Genomic DNA, 20,512 nt, shown 5'->3' on the forward strand with positions numbered 1-20,512 from the left:
TCCACAGAGATCTGAATTATTATTAGATGGTTCGATCCATTGTCCACAATGAAACACCAAAAAGTAGTAGTAAACTTGTGGAAGATGGTTTTCTCATCCTGTTCGTACTTAGCCCTAGCTTTCCTAGTGTGGTTGTTCTTGAAGTTGACTTACGCATGCTTTTGGTTTCCGAAATATTTGCAGACCCAAAAGGAGGCTGAGAACAACGAAGCCCCGTTGATGAAGACTGAAAATGAAATTGGAAAAACTATAAAACAAGACTCGAAAGGGGAGATTACGGAGAGTAAGAAGGACAATTGAATACACCGTAGGTCAATTGATTTTATTTGTGGTAAAATTAGTAATAAAGTAAGGTCAAATTTTATGTATGTATATCTACTTTTTTAATTAATCGTGCACTTTTATTTTCCAGGCAAGACACGTTTTTATCTGTAATTTGCTGAGAAGTCAAAGCGATGAATAAAGTGGTTTGTTGTTGCAAGTGCATTTTTCCTAGATATCGCATTGCGTTCCAATCATCATCAAGATGACCTTAAATTAATTTCATCGCTGTTGTTCATTGTGGAAAAAAAGAAAATTTTCCATACCAGTATTGCTCATAAACAACGCAGAAGCGAAATTTAAAATATACATATTATTTAATGTTGTCAGTGCCGTCCGTATTGGGGAGCGAAGTTCGGCGACGACAGAGGACGGCGATTTTTGTTGGAGATAGGAGGGAAATGATTAAAAATTTCCCCCAGGCCGCCATGCTTACTAAGGCCGGCCCTGAATGTAGTGTAACACTTTAAAAGCCCATTAGATGTAATAATTTATTTCTCCAGATCCTATATAAAGGAATAATCTCTAAAAGGCATATACGTTGCTTTGAACACAATATTTCTTTTGTAGCGTTTATTTCATTGTCCTTTGACAATGCCTCTGTTGCACGTTCCATCTATATTCATCTCGATTCGCGCATCGTATGCCGCGCAGATGGGCAGGTCATGAGCAATAAACTCATATGAAGAGCTTCCTCGCTTTCTCTCTTTCTTCACAAAAGATTATTGAACACTCTTGCCATGCTAGTTGGCTGACGTCACGCCATCGGCCCTGCGTTGTACAGTCCGATATCTCTTGTATGTAATCTTGTCCAAGTTGGGCACTGTGTTTTGCCATTAAAAGTTTTGTGGGTCGGTGATCAGTCCCGTTCGTTTACATTTGCTTTTGCAACTGCACAAAAGTTAACAGTTTCGTGCAACAGATCGTCCGAAGTGCTGTGGGAGGGTTGTGGCCTTGTCCCGGCCCTGTGATAATGAAATAACATGACAATTTAATCTTATTGAGTATTATCGCCCTCATAACGCTAATATGTTTTTGTCATTTAGACTCAGAAAGTATCAATTGGACGTTGTTCACGGTTCCGGAAAACCGTGAATTTTTCACTGGAACAATGCTCATTCAATGCTCTTGGGGAAGTGGTTCATTGACCCTATTCGAAAATGTGTTATAATGCAGGCAGGCCAGGAATCGGTTTGTTTTCTTGTTAAGGATGCTGCAGTTTTACTCATCTAATTGGAATTACGGACTCCTTCATGTAAGTATACAGAAATGTCCTTGTTTGTAATCCCTTTGTTTTGATTCGGTTTGTGTTTATATTGTATCAGCCTGCATAGGGCAGTTTTATTGATCTTTCCAACTAGATGTTTAAACATGCAAGAATGCATAAAGATATTAATGTATCAAGTTGTAGTTAGATTGACCTGATTCTGTTTTGAAAACAGTGAGACACGTTTTGCCCATTGGAGCAATATCTTTACATCGCGAGTCTATGTCTACGTAGGTGTCTATTTGCACAAGACTTACCCACCTTCTTTGTATATGTACAGTTTACTAGTAGCAATTCAAATTCAGCCGAATGAGCAGATTTTCACGAAGGCCAAAATCGGCAATTATTAATAAATATCTGGCAAACCAGTTTTTATAGAAAAAAATAACTCTTTATCGCAGACAGTTTTGTATAGAATACGATGGAGCTTTTTTAAGAAATTATCATATATCTTTGGAGATATGACACAGCTTCAATTTTTGTATGGAAATTATAGTCCGGCGTTCACTTAGAGAAATGCCATAAAACTTTGCACCTTGTTGTTATTTATTTCACTTAATTAAAAGCTTTTTTTAATTCAAATTCGGAGCGATTCATTAAAAATAATTGTCGAAAATGGGTATAAATTAATCTTAAATATTTTGATGCGTATAGTTTTGAGTGCAAAAACTTTTCTATACTTTTATTGGTTTAATCATTGAGAACCAGAATCAGAGAATTTTGCTTAGAATCGTAAAATAATATTAAAAAATTCAGACGGTCAATCTGTGGGGATAAATTTAAGAAAAAGTAGTTCATATGAACGTGAACCTGTTTTCGCTTTTCGTCTGAAATACATAATTTCCGTAATAAGGCTTTTCTTTCACAGAAATATGAATCATTGAAACACTTATTTTTATTAAAAAAAAACAGTGGTATATTATATTTAACGTTTAAAATGTTCAGAGTCGCACCAACGGGATGCCATTAAATTAGATAACTAAAAGCATTGTTTTTCCTTTAAAACAGAAGAATGTTTATATGAACTTTTCTTCTTCAAATCTCCCACAGATTTGTCCCCTAAATTTTTTACATACTATTATGAAACACCTTGTATATTGTTTATCATATTTAATGTGTAATTTATAATGATTTTAAGAGGCCTCTCTCCCTGTTTGTTTTGGAAAAAAAAATGTGCGTGAATTGTATATAAAAACTCATTAGCTTGGTCTAATGTCGTTTTATTGCGCTTATTCCCATGGAGACACTAGCATTTTCCAACACATCTGCATGTAAAAATGTTTATTGCTTATTTATGGCACTAATTAATTAACTAAACAATGTGGTATTTCAGTTCCAAAGGAAAATATAGAACTTAATTTTAATTTAGTTAATCTTATTAAATTTATGGAACCTGACTTTTGTGCCCAGAAGCAAATTGATACTTACGACAACCTCGTGTGGCGAAGTAATCCATTTTCACACTTTCTAACTACAGATTCTTCACCCGAGAATATAGCGTTTCTTTTTCCGAACATATATGGTTTAATATTACCTTTAATGATTTTCGCACAAATGGAGTGGTTCTTTTCCATAAGAATAATGCTCTAGATAAAGACTACTACCATTAAACGTATATGAACATCATGGAACAAAAACTCTTTATTACCTTACTTATAATTAATGTTGAATTAAAAACTTTTATTACATAATAGTTGCATAGATTTAACGGAATTCTATCTAGCCCACTATTCTTATCAAATTAAAATTAATCAATTTATTCTCATCTAGGAAAATAACATACTGTGTACCCCCATTTAAAAGGTCATAAATTTTAGTGTAAACGACACTTTTTATTCACCCCTTTTCTTTGCAAGAACTGGAGTTCTCGTCCATCTCCGTTTTGTAAAATTGATATAATTGCAACAATTTCGCTATTCATCTAAGTGTTTACGACACCATTAATTACAACAAAACGACAGTACCATAATTTTGTGCGTGGTGGATTTTCAAAAAACTAACTAACGAGCATAAATGGTGACGAATGATTATTTTAACGCAAAATGTGCGTCCTATTAGAGCCAAGTCGACGTGGCAACCGCGCCATTGGCCGTCGAGGCCCATTTTTGTTTGACGCACACGCGTATCTGGTACCATTTGTTATCGCTCGGCGCCTCGTTGCCTACTTTTTTCCATTTCGGCTCTTATTTATGGATATCATTTTGCACATAAATTAATAGATTTATCGGTTATTATTGTTCCGATTTATGTAAATTTGATTATTTATTATTATTAGTATACATAAGGAAGCTGTGGTGAAATTATGAATACCTCATTTAAGAATGTTAAGACGTATGTCTTATTAGACCAAAGTCAACGTGGCAACCGCGCCAACCGATATGAACAAATCGAAATTGTTGATAAGGAATCAGTCGCTCCTCATGTCTGGTGGAGTTAAGAGCGCTCTTGTAAAATAGCGAATCTCGTACTCTGGCTCGCTTTTATCAACATGAACTCTTTACAATTACACCTACCTGCAAAAGTCTTGGTACAATATTCTACATCATTAAAAGATGTAAATATTTTTCCCGTATGAAACCAAAACTTAATTTTATTTAAATAGATTTAGTATATTATCTATATTCATACAAGTAATAATAATAAAATCCAATAAAAATTCAAACTTATTCAGAAGGAAACACTTATCATTTTCTAATAATAAATTGATTTAACAAAAGTCTTGTCATAGGTAATATAGCTGCTATTATTTGCAGAAAAGAGAAAATTGATATAGCGCAGGGTACCCTTTTCGCTTAAGGATTTGTGATAAACAATCATAAGTTTTGACTCTTAGTACAAAAGAACACCAAAACCACATTAGAAATGGTAAATTTTATAGGTCAAATACGGGTAAGCATGTTTTTGATGATGATTACACAATCAAATTGATCGATGCTTCCATCGTTACCAACAACTCATTATCAAACAACCGTGAAATCAAAGAAAGTGTATGTATTAAATTGAAAAATAAACGACGTGTGTGGCTAGATATTTTTCGATCACGCTGTATATTTAATTGAGCTCGAAATGCATGAGTTCTTTCGAACGCACCTATCACAGATTAAACAAATATGCTGCTAATATTGGTACTTACCCTCTAGTGAGCCTATTCAATATTTGAGTCATTAAAGTAAAAATCCTAAATCTCCAACATCACTTCCGATATTCTAAATGTCCTTAAGGAATTTGTTAAAGGATTTAGCTATAACGAACAAATACAGAACTTTATTTATCTCAAAAATATCGCGCATTATCCCTTGGGTCATTAACGGTTTCTGCAATGGGAACTTTGTAATACATATGCACTTAACCATCTTCAGAAGCTAAGAGCTTTCGATCGATTCAGAGCACTGCACTTATTAAGCGACTTATATAGCTTTCGAAAAAAGCTAAAGTCAACATGTTTCTATTAGCTGATTGAATGACGAAAAAGTGCAGTTTATATAATATTTCGTGGCGTAATGCCAGTATGTGTAGACATCATTTTATTATAGAATGAATATTCAATTGTAAACTTAGTGTTTTTTCCCAAGTTGTGGTAAGGGATAGGAAAACAAAAATCACTTGCAGTTGCAGTTTTGTTTATCAGCTTTAACACGACAGTGTCGGCTTCATTGTATGGCATTTCAATTGTCAAGAATCTGTCTGAATCTGAATGTCAACTTTTTTGTTAGTACTGCCCTGATAAGTTTTTTTTGTCTATTTTAAGACAATTTTTGTTACAAACTCCTTGATGGATCACACTTATTAATTCACGCAACTTTTTATTACTTCTAGAAAACAAACATAGGAGGCTTTTAGATGAGTTGCTACTTATCTAAAGACTAAAAAAAATGTCAAACTTTTTAACTTTTTTGACAGAAGCAAATTTGCAGATTTGTCCACGTCGTGCAACTCTTGAAGGTGCAACTTTTCTCTCATTCAACCGAGTCTACATCTATTACCGATTACAAGGTTCCCATGCTGGCCCTTCTTATCTTGTCCACACTGTATATGCTCGTTCATTCGATTATTAATTGTCGATTATGAATGATTATTATTAATTATGGATTTTTCACCTATAAACTCTTCTGTTTAAACAATTCAAAGTCACTTCCATCAGCTTTAATTTGATATAAACGTGAAGGCCACACGTATTAGGGACACCCTACATCTCCTAAAATGACCTCGATTATTGTGGGTTTACGATGTAATAACTACTGGGATTGATACAGTTTTTTTCTTTTTAAGCCTGTTTACGTACTTTCAGGTTGTAATATCCATGAACTCTTGGAAATATTATTTTGGAAATTCGTAGTTTATTCAAGGCCTCGTTAATCTGTATTATTCACTTTAACCTGATTACCTCAATCAATTAAAATTTTTTTTTTTCACATAAATTGTATGTATATATATATATATATATATATATATATATATGTCGGAATAATATTGGGAACCTCTTCCTTTGCAAAGTGTTAATGTATCAATAAAATGTTGAAAGGCAAACTAACGAATTTACTAGTATTCGACCACACCACTATACCCGTCCTTCTATACTTCGACTGTCCATTTTCTTCCCTTGTCTTTGCTTTTCAGTTTTGGAGAGGTACCCCAGTCCAGAAGGGGATTCTCCGACACTTGGCTATCCAGTAGCGGCGGTAATAGTAACTTCGTTCGACAGTGCTTCTTCCCAGAGATGGCTCTGTCAATTTGCCTGTCACTGTCTTATTATTAACTCTAACATAGAAAATAACAAGAGTGATTTAGTCATTTTGTTGGTGGGAGGAAGAAATGGCTCATAATTGCCATATTAATGATCAATGGAGCTATTACTATACAATGTTTGGATGAGTGTAGTACGCGCTTTTAATGAAACTAATTGGTTATTTATATTAAATGTTACAGGAATTTTGATTGTTTTATGTTATTATTAAGTAGTGCGTTTTAATCGAAGCGACTCAGGGAATAAGTTTGATTATTATTATTGTTTAAAAATCTATCTCGTTTTAGTTAATTATTTTCAGTCCATCTCCCATTGTGGTTTTTCGATTTTTCAAATCAACCCAAATCGAAGAGTTTGCGCAGCTTTTCTGCCAGTTATCCGAGTCCATACCCATTCCTAAATCCCATGTTGGACATCCTTCCCTTAGACACACTCTTTCTAAACCTCTATAGATGTAAAATCAATCCCTTGAGAAAAAAATAAAAAATTGCTCGCGACAGGGCAAAATCTAGTAAATTGCAATTTCTTATCTGTAATGAGCCCATTTAAGTGCAGTAATTTCTAAGAAATTAAAGAATAAGTCGTTAACAGTCAGGCAACTTTCTTTTTCACTCTATTAACGGTAAGTGATAGTCCTGCACCATAAGATCGGTCAACGGCCAAAGTAAGTTTTCTCTCAGCGCTCCTCTACCTTGGAGGAGGAGGCAGTTGACATTTCGCGTTGCAGTGGCGTAGCAGGAGACAGGATCATGCCTCTAACCCTTTTTAACATAGCCAGTTTCCTGCAGTCGCGCTCGCTGGTCGGTGAGTGGGGCAGCTGATCAGCGGCTGCAAGGCGGACCGATCGTCGGCGAAGGTTAATACACTTTTATAAGAAAAAAAACTTTCAAGTGATATTGTACCGTTATCGGCAGTGATACGTGTTTCCTATTGTTAGCGAGTCCGCAAGCTCTTCGAGTTGTCCAGACAACATGACGTTCATGTCCACTGTGCACGGGAAAGATAAAGATAGTGCTCCTCAATTGGAAGCCGGGGCCGTTAAACATGCTTGGTATGTTATGTGAATTGGTAAAGAAAGATTATAATAGGCATCAAGAGCTGCTGGTGTGGTTGTTTCAAGCTTTGTTCATTGGTAAAGATTAAGCTCTGATAACTCTAGTAGCTTTTGAGAAATTATTAGGCCTCGGTCTGTCGTAACTGGCCAGCTTTGACGGTCAAACATGAGAAACTTATGATGCCTCGTATGATTTAAACATATTTCGGTCTTGAACCCTTAGTTTTACACCACCGTCAACTCATTTGGGCTAGTTGGCAGTGACTGGGAAGCGTTGGCTAAAATGTTTTAACTGCACTAAAGATATTCGTTATACCGCTCTACAAGACTTTAAGGTACAAGTTTCATGCGGCAACTCATCGCACCGATCCAAATCCATTGCAAAAAGAGGACTGAAGCGACGAGTTCGGATATGTACAGAGATCCGCACTCGTCGCTTCGGTCCTCTTTTTACAATGTACGTATGCCGCAATGATGGAAGTTTATTTAGTTTCCTTTGATTTTTATATAAAGAAATAGCCGATTTGATAGATTTTCAAGAAGAACATTAAAAATTTCGTTAATAATCACACTTTCTCAAATCTTTGTTCCTTCGTAATTCAATCTCCTAAATTAGCTCTTCACCTGGCAATTTCTTTCGAATTTACCCGATATGGTACGTGATTTGGCCCGTTCGTTGCCAGGACCAATATCGGGAGTTTTGTCAAAGGATCACCTTTGAAAATGACCAACAGTCTCGGGATCTACCAAGGTCCAACAGTGTAACAGAGCTTCGACCACATATTAAGCTTACAAATATTCCTCGCCTTAATCCCAAAATTTTAAAATTGTGAGGATTTTAGCAGATTCGCCGAAACAAACCTGAAGGCGAAAAAAACGTTTTCGCCACTTTGGAGCAGCTGCGAGGCGACCTAAATGGGCTTTGGAAGCTCCTTTGTGATGATGAGATTGGCTTAAGATAACGAAAACCCATTGGAAATTATTTGTAACGTATCGGAGATAATATATGCTATGTACAAAATGAGCACTACGAAGTATTTAAACAGAAATTGTGGACAGATGATAGGGATGATCATATTACATTGTAATTCAAAGATTAGCACTGTAGTCTTTCTGCAATAATGCTATCATGTAAACAGCAAGTTACTACTAATGTAACAAAATAAAAAATTAATTTAAACAACCCATAAAAAATTATTTAAAAAAATCATATTTCGATATTTGTTATCTCAGTAATTGTGTTATTAATTTTTTCGTCATTACACTCTTGACCTTCATTACGTACTTTGCTATAATTGACATTATTTTTCTTATTGTAAAGTGTACGCTGTTCAATGAGTAAGGTGAGAAAATCATCGGTGGGAAAAAATGTGGCCAATTGTAATTCAATTTGATGGTAAACTTGGTGCAGCATCAATCTCTCACTCTAAATCACGTTAATCCTGCACCGTTAAATTTTTTAAATAAAGTTGAAGTATGGAGTGATTGAACAATGCACGATTTGCAGTACGTATTTACAGTAAAGTGTAGCGTCCCTGCATAAAGACAGGCACAATTTATATTCTACAAGAAGCCAACTGAAAGGAGGTTCATTGACCGTGGTTTCCTTCTATTTTAATACGACTAAAAAGCTTCGGTGTCGCTGCTAAGTTTCCCAGAATAACAATAACTTCTATTAATTTTGATAATGATGAGGTGAAGACATCAAATATTCTACAACGTCCTTCCAAATAAGTTCGCGAATACATGATACATTTACCGACATATATCATACACTTATAACGTGAATTGTAACATCAATAACTTATTTTTAGTGTTTACTAAGTACGACTTGCGGATATTTAGCCTCATTTTTGGCGCAATCGTCACTCAACACGTGGCTAAGCGCTACCTAGCTGATCAATTATGAGCCAGATTTTAGTTTAGAAGCTTAAAATAGTTCTCCCCCAAATTTTCTCGTTAGTAATCCCGAAGGACTAAGTCATGGTTTAAAAAATAAACATTCTCTGGAATGGTGACAAATGAATAAGTTGGAATCCGGGAGTTTCAAAATTTAGATGGCGCCAACCCGATGAAATTCTATTTTAAAATTTTGTCTTTTCTTATAGAAGACTTATTTATGAATCACTTTTAATTTTAATTCTCAGGTTTGTGTGAAAACGCAAATTTCGAGAAAAAAACAAGTCGAGCGCATCAAAATATTCTCTTATCCAGGTATCGTGAAGAAAGCGAGCTTGACAAATTACAACAAAGCCGTACATCACTTAGCGGCATTTACGGTGCCTGCAAAGACATTAACTGTGGAATTGAAACATTAATTTATTTTAAGATTTATTACATATGTATATCTCACGAAACTACTAAAACTTAACTCCTGACGCAAATTGCACAAATTTGCTTAATTGTCTATTATTTTCTATTCTAAACTGAGTCCAATGGCTGCGAGCTGATTTGAAATTAGAATATTACCGCTAAAGAGAACCGCTTCATAAACAAAAGCGGCTTATTAGGTTTTGTTGCAATGTATTTTGCGAAATTCTTGGCATTGGTGCACGTGATTTAAATTAATTTATGGTACTTTAGCCAGTATTTTTCTTTTCGTCCTCTGTGCAGAAACCCAAATAAATAACGTACTTTTGTGGTGTATATTTTCGTATAATATATGGGGGGATTAATCATTTTTGTAAAGCAAACAAAAGATTTGCGTACCTACAAATTTGCACGTATTTAGTTCACTAGATTTAAAATATACAGGGTTAACATGCCATCACGGCGATATGTCCAGCCGCGATAGGACTCTGTAAAATAATTAAAAAATGCAAATAAACTCATGGTCAAAAACGCGCCATTTTTGATATACAAAGTTTCACATTTTTTCCTATATTTTGTGTTTCTCTTAATGCATACCTGAAGTTTGTGAAATTTCGTACACCTATTGTCTTTAAGACCCTCCACAATTAAATATCCAAATCGTCGGTAGCCACATACAGAGTGTTATGTTTGTTGGGTCACGTGCTATATTAAGCTTTCTATCTTTATTTGGAACACTCTGTATCCATTCTGATACCAAATTTAATTCTATTTTGGTTTCTTGCAATATTTTTGTATCTTTCACCATTTTCGCAGGCTTTACAAAAATATCTATTGATGCAGATTAAGGTGCTCCAATCGACGCATTCCAGTCTCTAATCGAGCATAGCTAAATCTCAGTTATTTCAATAATTTTTGTTTTCATTTTTCACGTTTCACATTTTAAAAAATTTTACTAATGGTGCACGTAAAAAAAGACAAAAAAATATGAGAAACAATGCAAAACTTTTCCTCCCTGTGTACCGAGAATGGTGCTTTGTTGACGGTGGCTCTATTAATATTTTTTACTATTTTACAGAGTACTATCATTTCCTGAAATATATCCATGATAATATGTCACGCCCTGTATATATAAAGCGCTTCACAAAAAAATATTATAATCGTAAAACACAAGAATTGCATAAAATGGCGCAAATAACAGAGCAATCTATGATGCGTAATGATGTTGATGGTATATTCTCTATGCTGTAAATTACTCAATACGCACGACAAGTAATTTTACCTGACTAAACCACAGATCTTGTATGTACAAACATTAAGATTTAATCTAATTTACCTGTACCTTTTTTTGCGACGAGGAGGAAATCTTCCTAAAAACACCCGACTGGTTGTTTGATGACCGGGTAGTGTAGGATTCGAGCTGTTGTAGCACCCCGTCTACCCGCTAAAACCACGTCCTCTCTTCTGCCCCCCGGGACCACCTTTCAACATTTTTTCGGGAACTTACCTGTACTTAGCACTCGATAATAGATAAAATACGTAGAAAACATCACATCAATGACAGAACGTTATTTTTAACTTCTGTCAAATTTTGACATCTATAAGCTTCATGACACACTCGCGTGACTGTGCACTCGTTTGTTTTTATTTGAAACGCCACTGGTTAACAACTATTCCACTTCATTGGTGTTTTTAATGCGTTGAATCCACCTTAAATCTAAGAGGCTGCTGCCATTTGCCTCGGAAATGATTTTATTACCCCCCACACAATGTCTTATCGAGTATGCAAGTAGCTTGGCGGCGAAGGGGAAACGAAATCAAACACCCGGTATATTCATAAAGTTGAGGTAAAAACATCATAACCATATAATGGGGAATAATAGGGAATTTGCAGTAATGATTTATGTTAATAGTGCTAGTGATTTATAGCAGTAATTGTCATTCTATTATGGTGCATTCCAGTGATTAGTGCAACTGTGCAGTGTAGACGCATCTGCCGTAGATTTGATGTATCCCTAAGAATTTTCTGTTCAACAAAGTACTCTGAAAAAAAAAAAATAAAAAGTAACTCTTAGTGCGCATTTTACTTGTGGTTTTTGGCTCATTGCACCAACGAAACCACAATTGATATGGAATGTGTGGAGTTTAGCTTCAGTCCAATAGTACCTAGCAATACGCATTAGCCAGATCAAAATTAGATGTCGTTAATGCTTTTATTTACCAAACTGATGGTGCCGATTAATAAAACCATTTAAACTTTGCAATATCGAATAATCGTGTTTTTCCGCATTGTTAAATATTGCGGGGCATAATTATATCGGATGAATCGTCTGGAACCTGAAACCTGCGTTAGAGAACCCAAGTGCGGAAACGAATATTTCGAAACAGGTATTTCCATGAAAAGAATAGATGGGTTGGCTTGTTGTTTTAAATTGCACAAAAAACACTCGATTTCTATTCGATCGAACTAAAAGATACCTAAACTTGACCTCTTTATTTGGTGTTGTTTCGGCAAAACTAGGACGTGCATGTACAAGTTTCATCACTTCCCTTCAAACATGAGTATCAGATACTGGATAGTGATCAAGGATAAGGTTTTACCATAGCATGTGCAATGTAAGTAATTGTATTGAAATTATTTACTGATTTGATCTCCATAGGTGAGTAAATTGCCATTACCACGATTTTTCAAATAGTAAACAACGTTAAGGTTGAATATACGTTATAAAGGGTGCTAATGAATAAGTGGCCAATATTTCACACGGTGATTTTTCAAGTAGTTTTGTGATGGAAGGTTGTGATACACATGTGTCCTAGCTCATTTAGTTTTAACGATACGGGGTATTAAAGTTGAACAAATAAATCACATATGTATATTCTTTCATCGCTTTCGATCTCTTTCAGTTAATTTTACGAAGTCGCGTATTCGGGTTTTTTTAGGATGAAAAGTTCACGATTTACCAACGAATTAGTCGTATCTTCTAGAAGGTGACCATCAGGATACTTAAGTTTTGTCTGAGGCGTTCCCGAAAGGAAATAAATAAGAAAAGTAGAGAGTGAGAAAAGACAAAAAACTGAAGTAAACTGACACTTATAAATTTAATCTATAAGTTTGTAGGAAATTATTGTAATTGTTTGTTGTTTTTTGTTATTTTCTGTGAATAAAAACGAAAATACCAAGATATTTAAGCACTTTTTGATAATTGGCATGCACGATGAACTTTAGATGCTTTTTTCTTGCAAACCGTTACTTCTGGCGGCAGCAATAAGTGTACTTTTTTTAAACAGACAATGAAAGATGTAAGAACAAGATTTTTCTACTCGAAGATGACATATAGCGTGGCACAAAAAAGTTGCGGCTGTTTAAAAGTGTCCCAACGGTCGCTTGTGGTGCCCTCTGGAAGGTACAACTAAACCGCTGATAAATTTAAATTCGTCATCTCAAAAAAACCCTCGAATATAAAATTTTATAAAATTAGCTGAAAGCGGTCAAAAGATATAAAAGAAACAGTGATTTATTTTTTCAACTTTCATGCCCCGTATCTTGCAAACTGAACGAGCTGGGAAACATGTTTATAAGAACTTTCCATCTTAAAACTATTTGGAAAATCGCCCTGCGGAATATCGAACACTTATTCAATACCATCCTGTATTACACGCATTAGAGTAGATTGCAAGCCATATTCCCGCACGCCTGGATGTACTACCAAGCTTCCGCCTTGCGACCCATCCAAACCTATGTATAAGTGAATTACTTGATTATCTGCCTACCAAAACATCCACGTGATATAAATTTACTGAGTAAACTCTACGTTATTTAGTGCTGACTTATTTCTTATTTGACTTTGTGTAATTTCGACTGTTGGTTGAGAGTTTGTTTGAGTTACATGATATGTGCATTGTATTACTTCAGATGGTGGTCATAAGGTCGGTATGTTCAGGACGAGAACACCAACAAAAAAGAGCGACGGAGGCTTTAATGATGAGGAGAAAAAGTCCTTCACTTATTTCTCTTTGTTTTTCGGCTTTTTCCCTACCGGGGCGCACTGGAGTGTCGCTCTCCGCGACCTTCAAAGAGAATCCAGAATTTTCCAGCTAATATTTTCTAATTGAATTTTCTATTTGTCTCTGGCCGTTAATCACTAAATAAACTTTCGACCGCCGTACTCTAATTTGTATATTTGTATTAAAACCACCAGAATGCTCGTGGTTGTGGACCAATGCAAATTGCAATTATCCAATTCATTACATTCGCATTTAGTCGGCAGTTGCCAATTTTTTTTTATATAAAAATATTAGGGACTTGCCGGGGTTCTAACTTTAGATGATCGGCGAAAACCTAGTTAGTTACAACCTTCAGGGGTATTTTGGGCATTGGAGACCGCTCTTAAGAGTAACGGTGGTTGGGCTGGGCACTGTGCAACGTACCGTTTCAATGGCAAATATTAAGAACTTTGTGGTCTATTAAACTGTAAATAACGTTGAATTGACCTCGCAATCGTAGATTTCGCGATAATGTTTGTGTTCTATATTGAATATCGCTTGAGTGGGATATTGTGTAGTTGCATTCAGGTCGTATGGGCATTATAATGAGGAGCATTGCGTTTGATTAAAATGCACAGATGGTTTTAGTCGATGTAAAACTTTGCGTGCTTTTTGACCATAAATCCGGGAAATTTTTTGCAGTCCGTCCAAGAAACGATCTGGTCAATACCGAACGAGGTTGTGTGGCGGACTTTCCCGGTCAGCGGTTTTTCTTGGGGGTGATCGAAAATCCCGCCCAGGGCGCCTGACTTGCCGAAACCGGCCCTGAATCTGGTTATAGATGAGTGTGCATCTCCAGATTATCTGAGGAAACTCGCTTTTTCGTCGCTCTTCAACGCCAGGTCCATTTGTCTCGAGCAATGATAAATTGAAAACTTTTGTGTCGCATCATAAAAAAATAATTATGCACGATGAGCGTCATAGGAAAGGAGTTGTTATTTCATGAAACCACGGTACGCACATGTTTACTAAAAAAAATGTCGGTAAGTAAATTATTATGCTATTACGACATCGTCCATTGTCTGTTACACCAGTTCAGATAATGAATTAAGCTAGACTCGGAACTGGCCGCATTGCAACATGTCTACATGCATAAACCAACAAGGTTGGACTCGGCTTTTGTTAAATAGTGAAGTGTAATACTGAGCCCACGTTTCGAGTCAGAACTGCATTCCCAACCCCATGGTTTAAGAATGAACACCTGACTCAATTATACTGATATATTTCGCTAACATAAGTAATGTGAAAGGTTTACGGGAACTAACTCTATTAATTTCATGCCAACGACGCTATACGGGTACAGATTTATTTCAAGCCAAAATCTAAAATATTCTGGAGCAAACTCTAATTAAATCCACATGACCGTTGAACCCTCTATTTAATTAATTTATTCGATTAAAGTAACTTAATTAACCCCGAAATAAAATGTAATTAATTGTGTGACATTTCCTCATCAACGCAATTGGTTGTTATTACTGGACGAGTCAATTTCAGTGACGGCGAGGACGATTCACTCAATAAATTTCAAATAGGCAATGCCGAGGGGAGGGAACCTTATTGAAACCAATAATACGGTTGAGTTAGAAACTGGGTTAGTTTGCACCATGGAAGAGCATGCATTTACCTGCAATGAATCATCCTTGTTGTGCTGGTGTTTTACCATTAATTATGATAGTTTTAACTTTTAACGACGTAATAGGTCCGTAACGCAGGTTTCGTCGAAATCGATACAGTACCGGCCTTACGGGGCGGGGGGCGAAATTGGACGACTGCCCGGGCTGACTTCCCTGGTCAGTAATTAAAAAGTACGCCTAAGCCGTCAGACTTGCTAATGCCGGCCCTGTTAGAATAACGAAAATGTAGCACAGTGAAAGTGCCTTATGGCTTATTGAATTTTGTTGAAATATTTATTGTGGAAATTTAAGGTATTTCTCTTTCTCCAGCTCTGCGGGCAGAATATGAGGATTTTCGACTTCCAATAGACCAGCCATCAATTCTGAAGTGGACCGAAAGTGTAGCTACTCTATTTCTCTATAATTATTGACACTGAGCTAAACTCGCCCCATGGAATTAAACCTGCTCCCTTTGAAAAACAATACCTTCACCCCTAAAATTTCAGTAAAAGAGAGTGATTCTTACACTTTATACTCTGGAAGGAGGCCCGACGAACTCCAACACATTAATAAATTTATTTTCAAAACTCTAAATTCTGGTAAAAAATATAACTCAGTGTCGCACCAAAACATAGCCGTTGATAATGTACAATCTGTGCTAAATCTAATATGTATTTAATATACATAATGTTCGCAATTAAAATTAATCCCTCGCGTCACCTCGCCTTCCAGCTATCTCAATTAAGTCACCTCACGTCACACCATTCTTACGGTTATCTCCAATTACGATGTTTCCGGTCATAAAGGATTTAAAATCGCATTTATCCAGTGCTAAATAGCTCTATCTCGGTAATTTCCTCCCTCCTACATCCCGTGCTAAATTACCGGTTCTAAAAATAGTATGGATTGGTCGGAATAGAACAAAACCGGTCTATCTACATGGATCGCCTGGATAAGGGCGATATGCATTTAATATTTAATGTTTAATACCTGCGTTGTGTCTTTTATGGGCGTGTATTATTTCTGGATGTGCGTCTTTTTTTAGACATACTTTCCTCATTAAAGACCTACGTAGCAGACCCAATACCACACTGAAGAAGGATAAAAGTACTGAGGCGTTACTTGCCCTTAAAAGACGGCGCGACGCAAATACTTCATTTAATCGCCATGGATTATTAATTGCTTGCGTCATTGGTTTCTTCTTCGTCATTTTCTTGTATTGATTGATTCGGGTTTAACTCAAATTCATTCTCTGAAATGATTCAGTTTTTCCGGGGAAAACCATCGGTCGGTCACCCTGAACGAATTCAATCGGCTGAGCGATGAATTTGAATGCGGTCTGTAGAAAACTTCAGTTTTACGGGTTCAAAAGTTTGCGCCCGAAGGTTTTTAAGGGTCAATTTTTTAATGGTGGCCAAAGCTCCAACATACTTCCAACGATTAGGTAGTGCTATTGGAGTAATAATCAATTAATTTTATTAAGTGAAATATCTTATTTCCAGGCCTAACGAAGTATCCGAGAGGTTAAAAGGCGAGGGTGTCTGCAGGGGCAACAACCTCCTCTGTCCCGCACCCCTATCCAGACTTCGTGTTGAAAAAATCGAGGGTGGCCTCATGGTTGCTGGAGTGGTTGTGGCCGCCAACTGCCAGATAATTTTGCCCATATTTGGATTTCTTTTCCTTCTCGTTGGTTGCGTTTTAACTGGTAAACTCAACGTTCGTTTTATTGGTCACTCTTACATATGAAACTCTTTTGCAGCTGCCTCCTATAGAGGTCCGGGAGAAGATGAGGAACCAGATGATTATGCAGAAAGAATCGCCTTTACGGGAAATTCTCGAGTGCTTGGTCCCGCCTGCATGGTGGTGGGATTGTTAATGCTCATCGCTAGTGGTGTGCTGTGCGTGTTGTCCTATAGAGCTCGTAGAAGAGATCAGACTGTTGGGTTTCACTGCCCCTTGCATGGAGACTTTTACCCTCTAAGCCCCGTAACCAGCTCAAAAACTTTAGGTAAGGCTGTTTTTTTATTATTTGAAGTGTAACCGGATTGGAACGTACTGGGGTTTCAGAAATAATGGAAAGGAATGGAAGATGCAGCTTTTGTTGGCCGCGCAAAAGGGGGCCAGGAGCCATCGCTGTGGGACCACCTCAGTGCCCCCACAGCCAAGTGTCCAGCACCAGGAGCTCGGTGGCCAGCTCACCACATAGCCAATGCCCTACTCCTTTGCCATTTTTAGTCACTACAGGTCCAGTAATGTAAGTAACCTCTAAATGTCTCAGTAGCGATATACATATATTTAAGAATATCGGTTCAATAGCTCATAAATATTGGTTGTGTTGAAGTGTGAAAATTCTGATTCCTCGACTTCTTGCAGTGGAGGCATTGGCATCAACTCAACTGCTCAACAATCACCCGTTGAACAGTCATTCGGGTCAATTCGCTCACTAACAGTAGGTCGGGAAGTAGCCAGTTTCCCTATGTCTAGAACACCATCACCTCCACCCGCATTTGAAAGGTTAGTAATACGTTTTATCATAATTCTATATTTCAGTGAAATAATTTTTCCAGATCTCACAATATGGTTAACGTTCCGGATCATCAAAAACTCGTGGACGACCAATTTGAAACGGTCCCAGTTCATCGAGAAGGTCCAAGAAAGTCGGTGTCAATAGTATTGCCGTCCGACGAAAAGGGATGACCAGTAGATTTATAGTTTTAGTAATAAGATTTCTCGTAAGAATTCCCAAAAGGCACACATAGATCAGAGAAAAGTCACAAACTGTAAGTAAATTTTGTTACTTGACTAAAATTACTTTTAGTATTATGGGGATGTTGACGTGGTTTCGACTTTCATGAAGTTTTTTTCTGTCGGCTTGTCCTTTATTTTATACTTTATAATCATTTATTTTTCTCAAAAAAAGTAGATGAATGTGCCAAAAATCAATCAGGTATCTACAGGAAATTTACGTAAGTACTTCCACATAACACTTCTTAATTTTGGTGTTAAGCAAAGGATAAAAATGAGAGAAGATTATATATGGTGCTCGAAACCTATGAGAACATCCTCTAGATTATAATTTCAATTATTCACAATCCATTGGATTTAAAGAGAAACGTTTGTTCTTTGCCACTACCACTGATTATATACTGACAAATTTAGATTTAAAAAAATGGTAGATACAGAATATCGACTGATTTAAAATTGAAGAATGCGTGCACTCGAATATGTCTTTATGCAAATTAAGGTATCGACCGACACGAAGTTACTAGTCTGCGGGGACCCCAACCTATCATCCACCCTGTATACTTAGGTACTTATTAGATATTGTAAAACTTAGTGGGTATTAATAATTAATGGATATTGCTCTAATTCATATTTGACTCAATTGGTTGATCCCAACAAGAACGTAGTTCGGATAATTTTATTATTGCAATCTGGATTTCCAAGAAAATCACTCTTATTCTAAAGAAAGATTTATGGAGAGACAACTTGTCAAACATAGGAAGAGACTTGAGATTTTTTATGAAATAAGCCAAAGAAACAACGCATTTGGAAGAAAAGAAATACAGTGAATGAATTGCGGGTAGTATGGGCACATTACTTTGATAAAGTAAATGTTGTTTTACTATGCAAAGAAAATAGTCTAAGTTGCCTGAATTACTGTCCCTCGTAAGACGTCGAGCACAGGGTCATCTACGGCACATGTAGTGGGTGTGTCCATGTACGATAAGCCACACCTCTTTGTATACTTGACGAGTTATACTGATTTTCAATTAGAACACTAGATAGTACTAACCAAATCTATTACAAAGTGATATGCCCCTAAAAAGGCTATTTATAAGCGGTTTTCCCTTCATTTTATGTATAATCAACCACGACAAATTTATCATGAACAAAGATGCCTAACTCAGTATCTCAGTGCACAGTTACTTCTTACAAACGAGTGGCATCAATTAATCACATTCATGGTTTCCTCATATGTTTATGGGTTTATAAAATATTTTAAAATTGCAGTTTTACCTATTTTTATTTCACTTCTAAAATATCATTGGATCTATTCATTGCGCCTAGATCTACGGGAAATACTAAAGGGTTTCGGAAGCGATGATCTGGATGGCATTGATTCTTGTCTGTTCCTTTTCAACCAATCGGTTGGGTGGCTATTATTAAGGACCAATCCGATTGATTGAAAATAACTTATAAGAAGCAATCAGATCCAACCCCTCGTTCCCGAAAACGTCTACTGTCTATTGTGGTTAAAATTAAAAGCTTCATATATGGCATAATAAATTTTTTCAATGTTTAGGTATCGTAGGTCTTCGCAAACTAACTAAACTATAGGTTCCAAAATCCTGAAAAATTCTCAAATGTATAACGTTTCAATAAGTAACAAAATTTCAGTCCTACACATAACACACAGACACGTTATTTTATAGTTTGCTGTAAATGTTAATTTTAAGTATGTAAGTACAATGAAAGACTTAAGTATATGTGATTTTATATCTAAATAATTTCTATAGGTATTTAGGGTTAAATTTTGTAGTTGACCTTTTAAAGTAGATGATTATAGGAAATTCTTTAGAAAATTCCGCATGAGTACAGCAGTAGGGTTATTAGCCTTAATATTTCACTGTAATAAGATGTATGTAGAAGTTGAATGTTGCAGCTAATGAAAGTATTTGTTGAGTACTGGCATAGATGTAAAAGTTTCCAAGGTGTAATTACTATATGCAATGCAATGCAAACTTCTAACAAAACTTTCATTATTAACATTTAAAACGTTATAAGAACAGGATAATAAAGTATGTATAACTAGGAATAGTAATCGTATTACTATAAGTACGTTTATTGTGATGGTAAATAAGTTGTACCGCGGTGGAACTATGTGCAGTTATACTCAACAAAAAGTATTGTAAGAATAGAATTGTTATTATCATCAGAATGTTTCATTTATCCTGTTCTATCATAACATGGGGTCCATACCACGTCGATTACCAATTATCACTTCACTTAACTATTATCACATAAATTATCACTTCAATTATCTGTCATTTATCGACATGTGGAATATTGATCGTTCAGACAACACAATCGACCATCAGTTGCGACAAAGCTAGTGATCGCGCGTTTAATTTTTTTACATGAATGTTTTATTTTCG

General features: G+C 36.1%; 1 protein-coding gene across 2 annotated transcripts; it reads left to right on the plus strand.

The window, feature by feature from the left end:
* Positions 1-1,048: 1,048 nt before the first annotated feature.
* Positions 1,049-20,289, plus strand: LOC136339132 (uncharacterized). Of its 2 annotated transcripts, none has more exons than XM_066282133.1 (6): positions 1,049-1,576; positions 16,856-17,058; positions 17,113-17,361; positions 17,421-17,607; positions 17,727-17,867; positions 17,921-20,289. In XM_066282133.1, coding segments are annotated over exons 1-6 (912 nt in total). In that variant the 5' UTR covers positions 1,049-1,574; the 3' UTR covers positions 18,051-20,289. The 2 variants fall into 2 exon arrangements, with proteins under 2 accessions (XP_066138230.1, XP_066138229.1); XM_066282132.1 differs by lacking the exon at positions 1,049-1,576 and adding an exon at positions 7,090-7,383.
* Positions 20,290-20,512: the final 223 nt, after the last annotated feature.

The sequence above is a fragment of the Euwallacea fornicatus genome, chromosome 5 (assembly GCF_040115645.1).
Source record: "Euwallacea fornicatus isolate EFF26 chromosome 5, ASM4011564v1, whole genome shotgun sequence".
Lineage (NCBI taxonomy): Eukaryota > Metazoa > Arthropoda > Insecta > Coleoptera > Curculionidae > Euwallacea > Euwallacea fornicatus.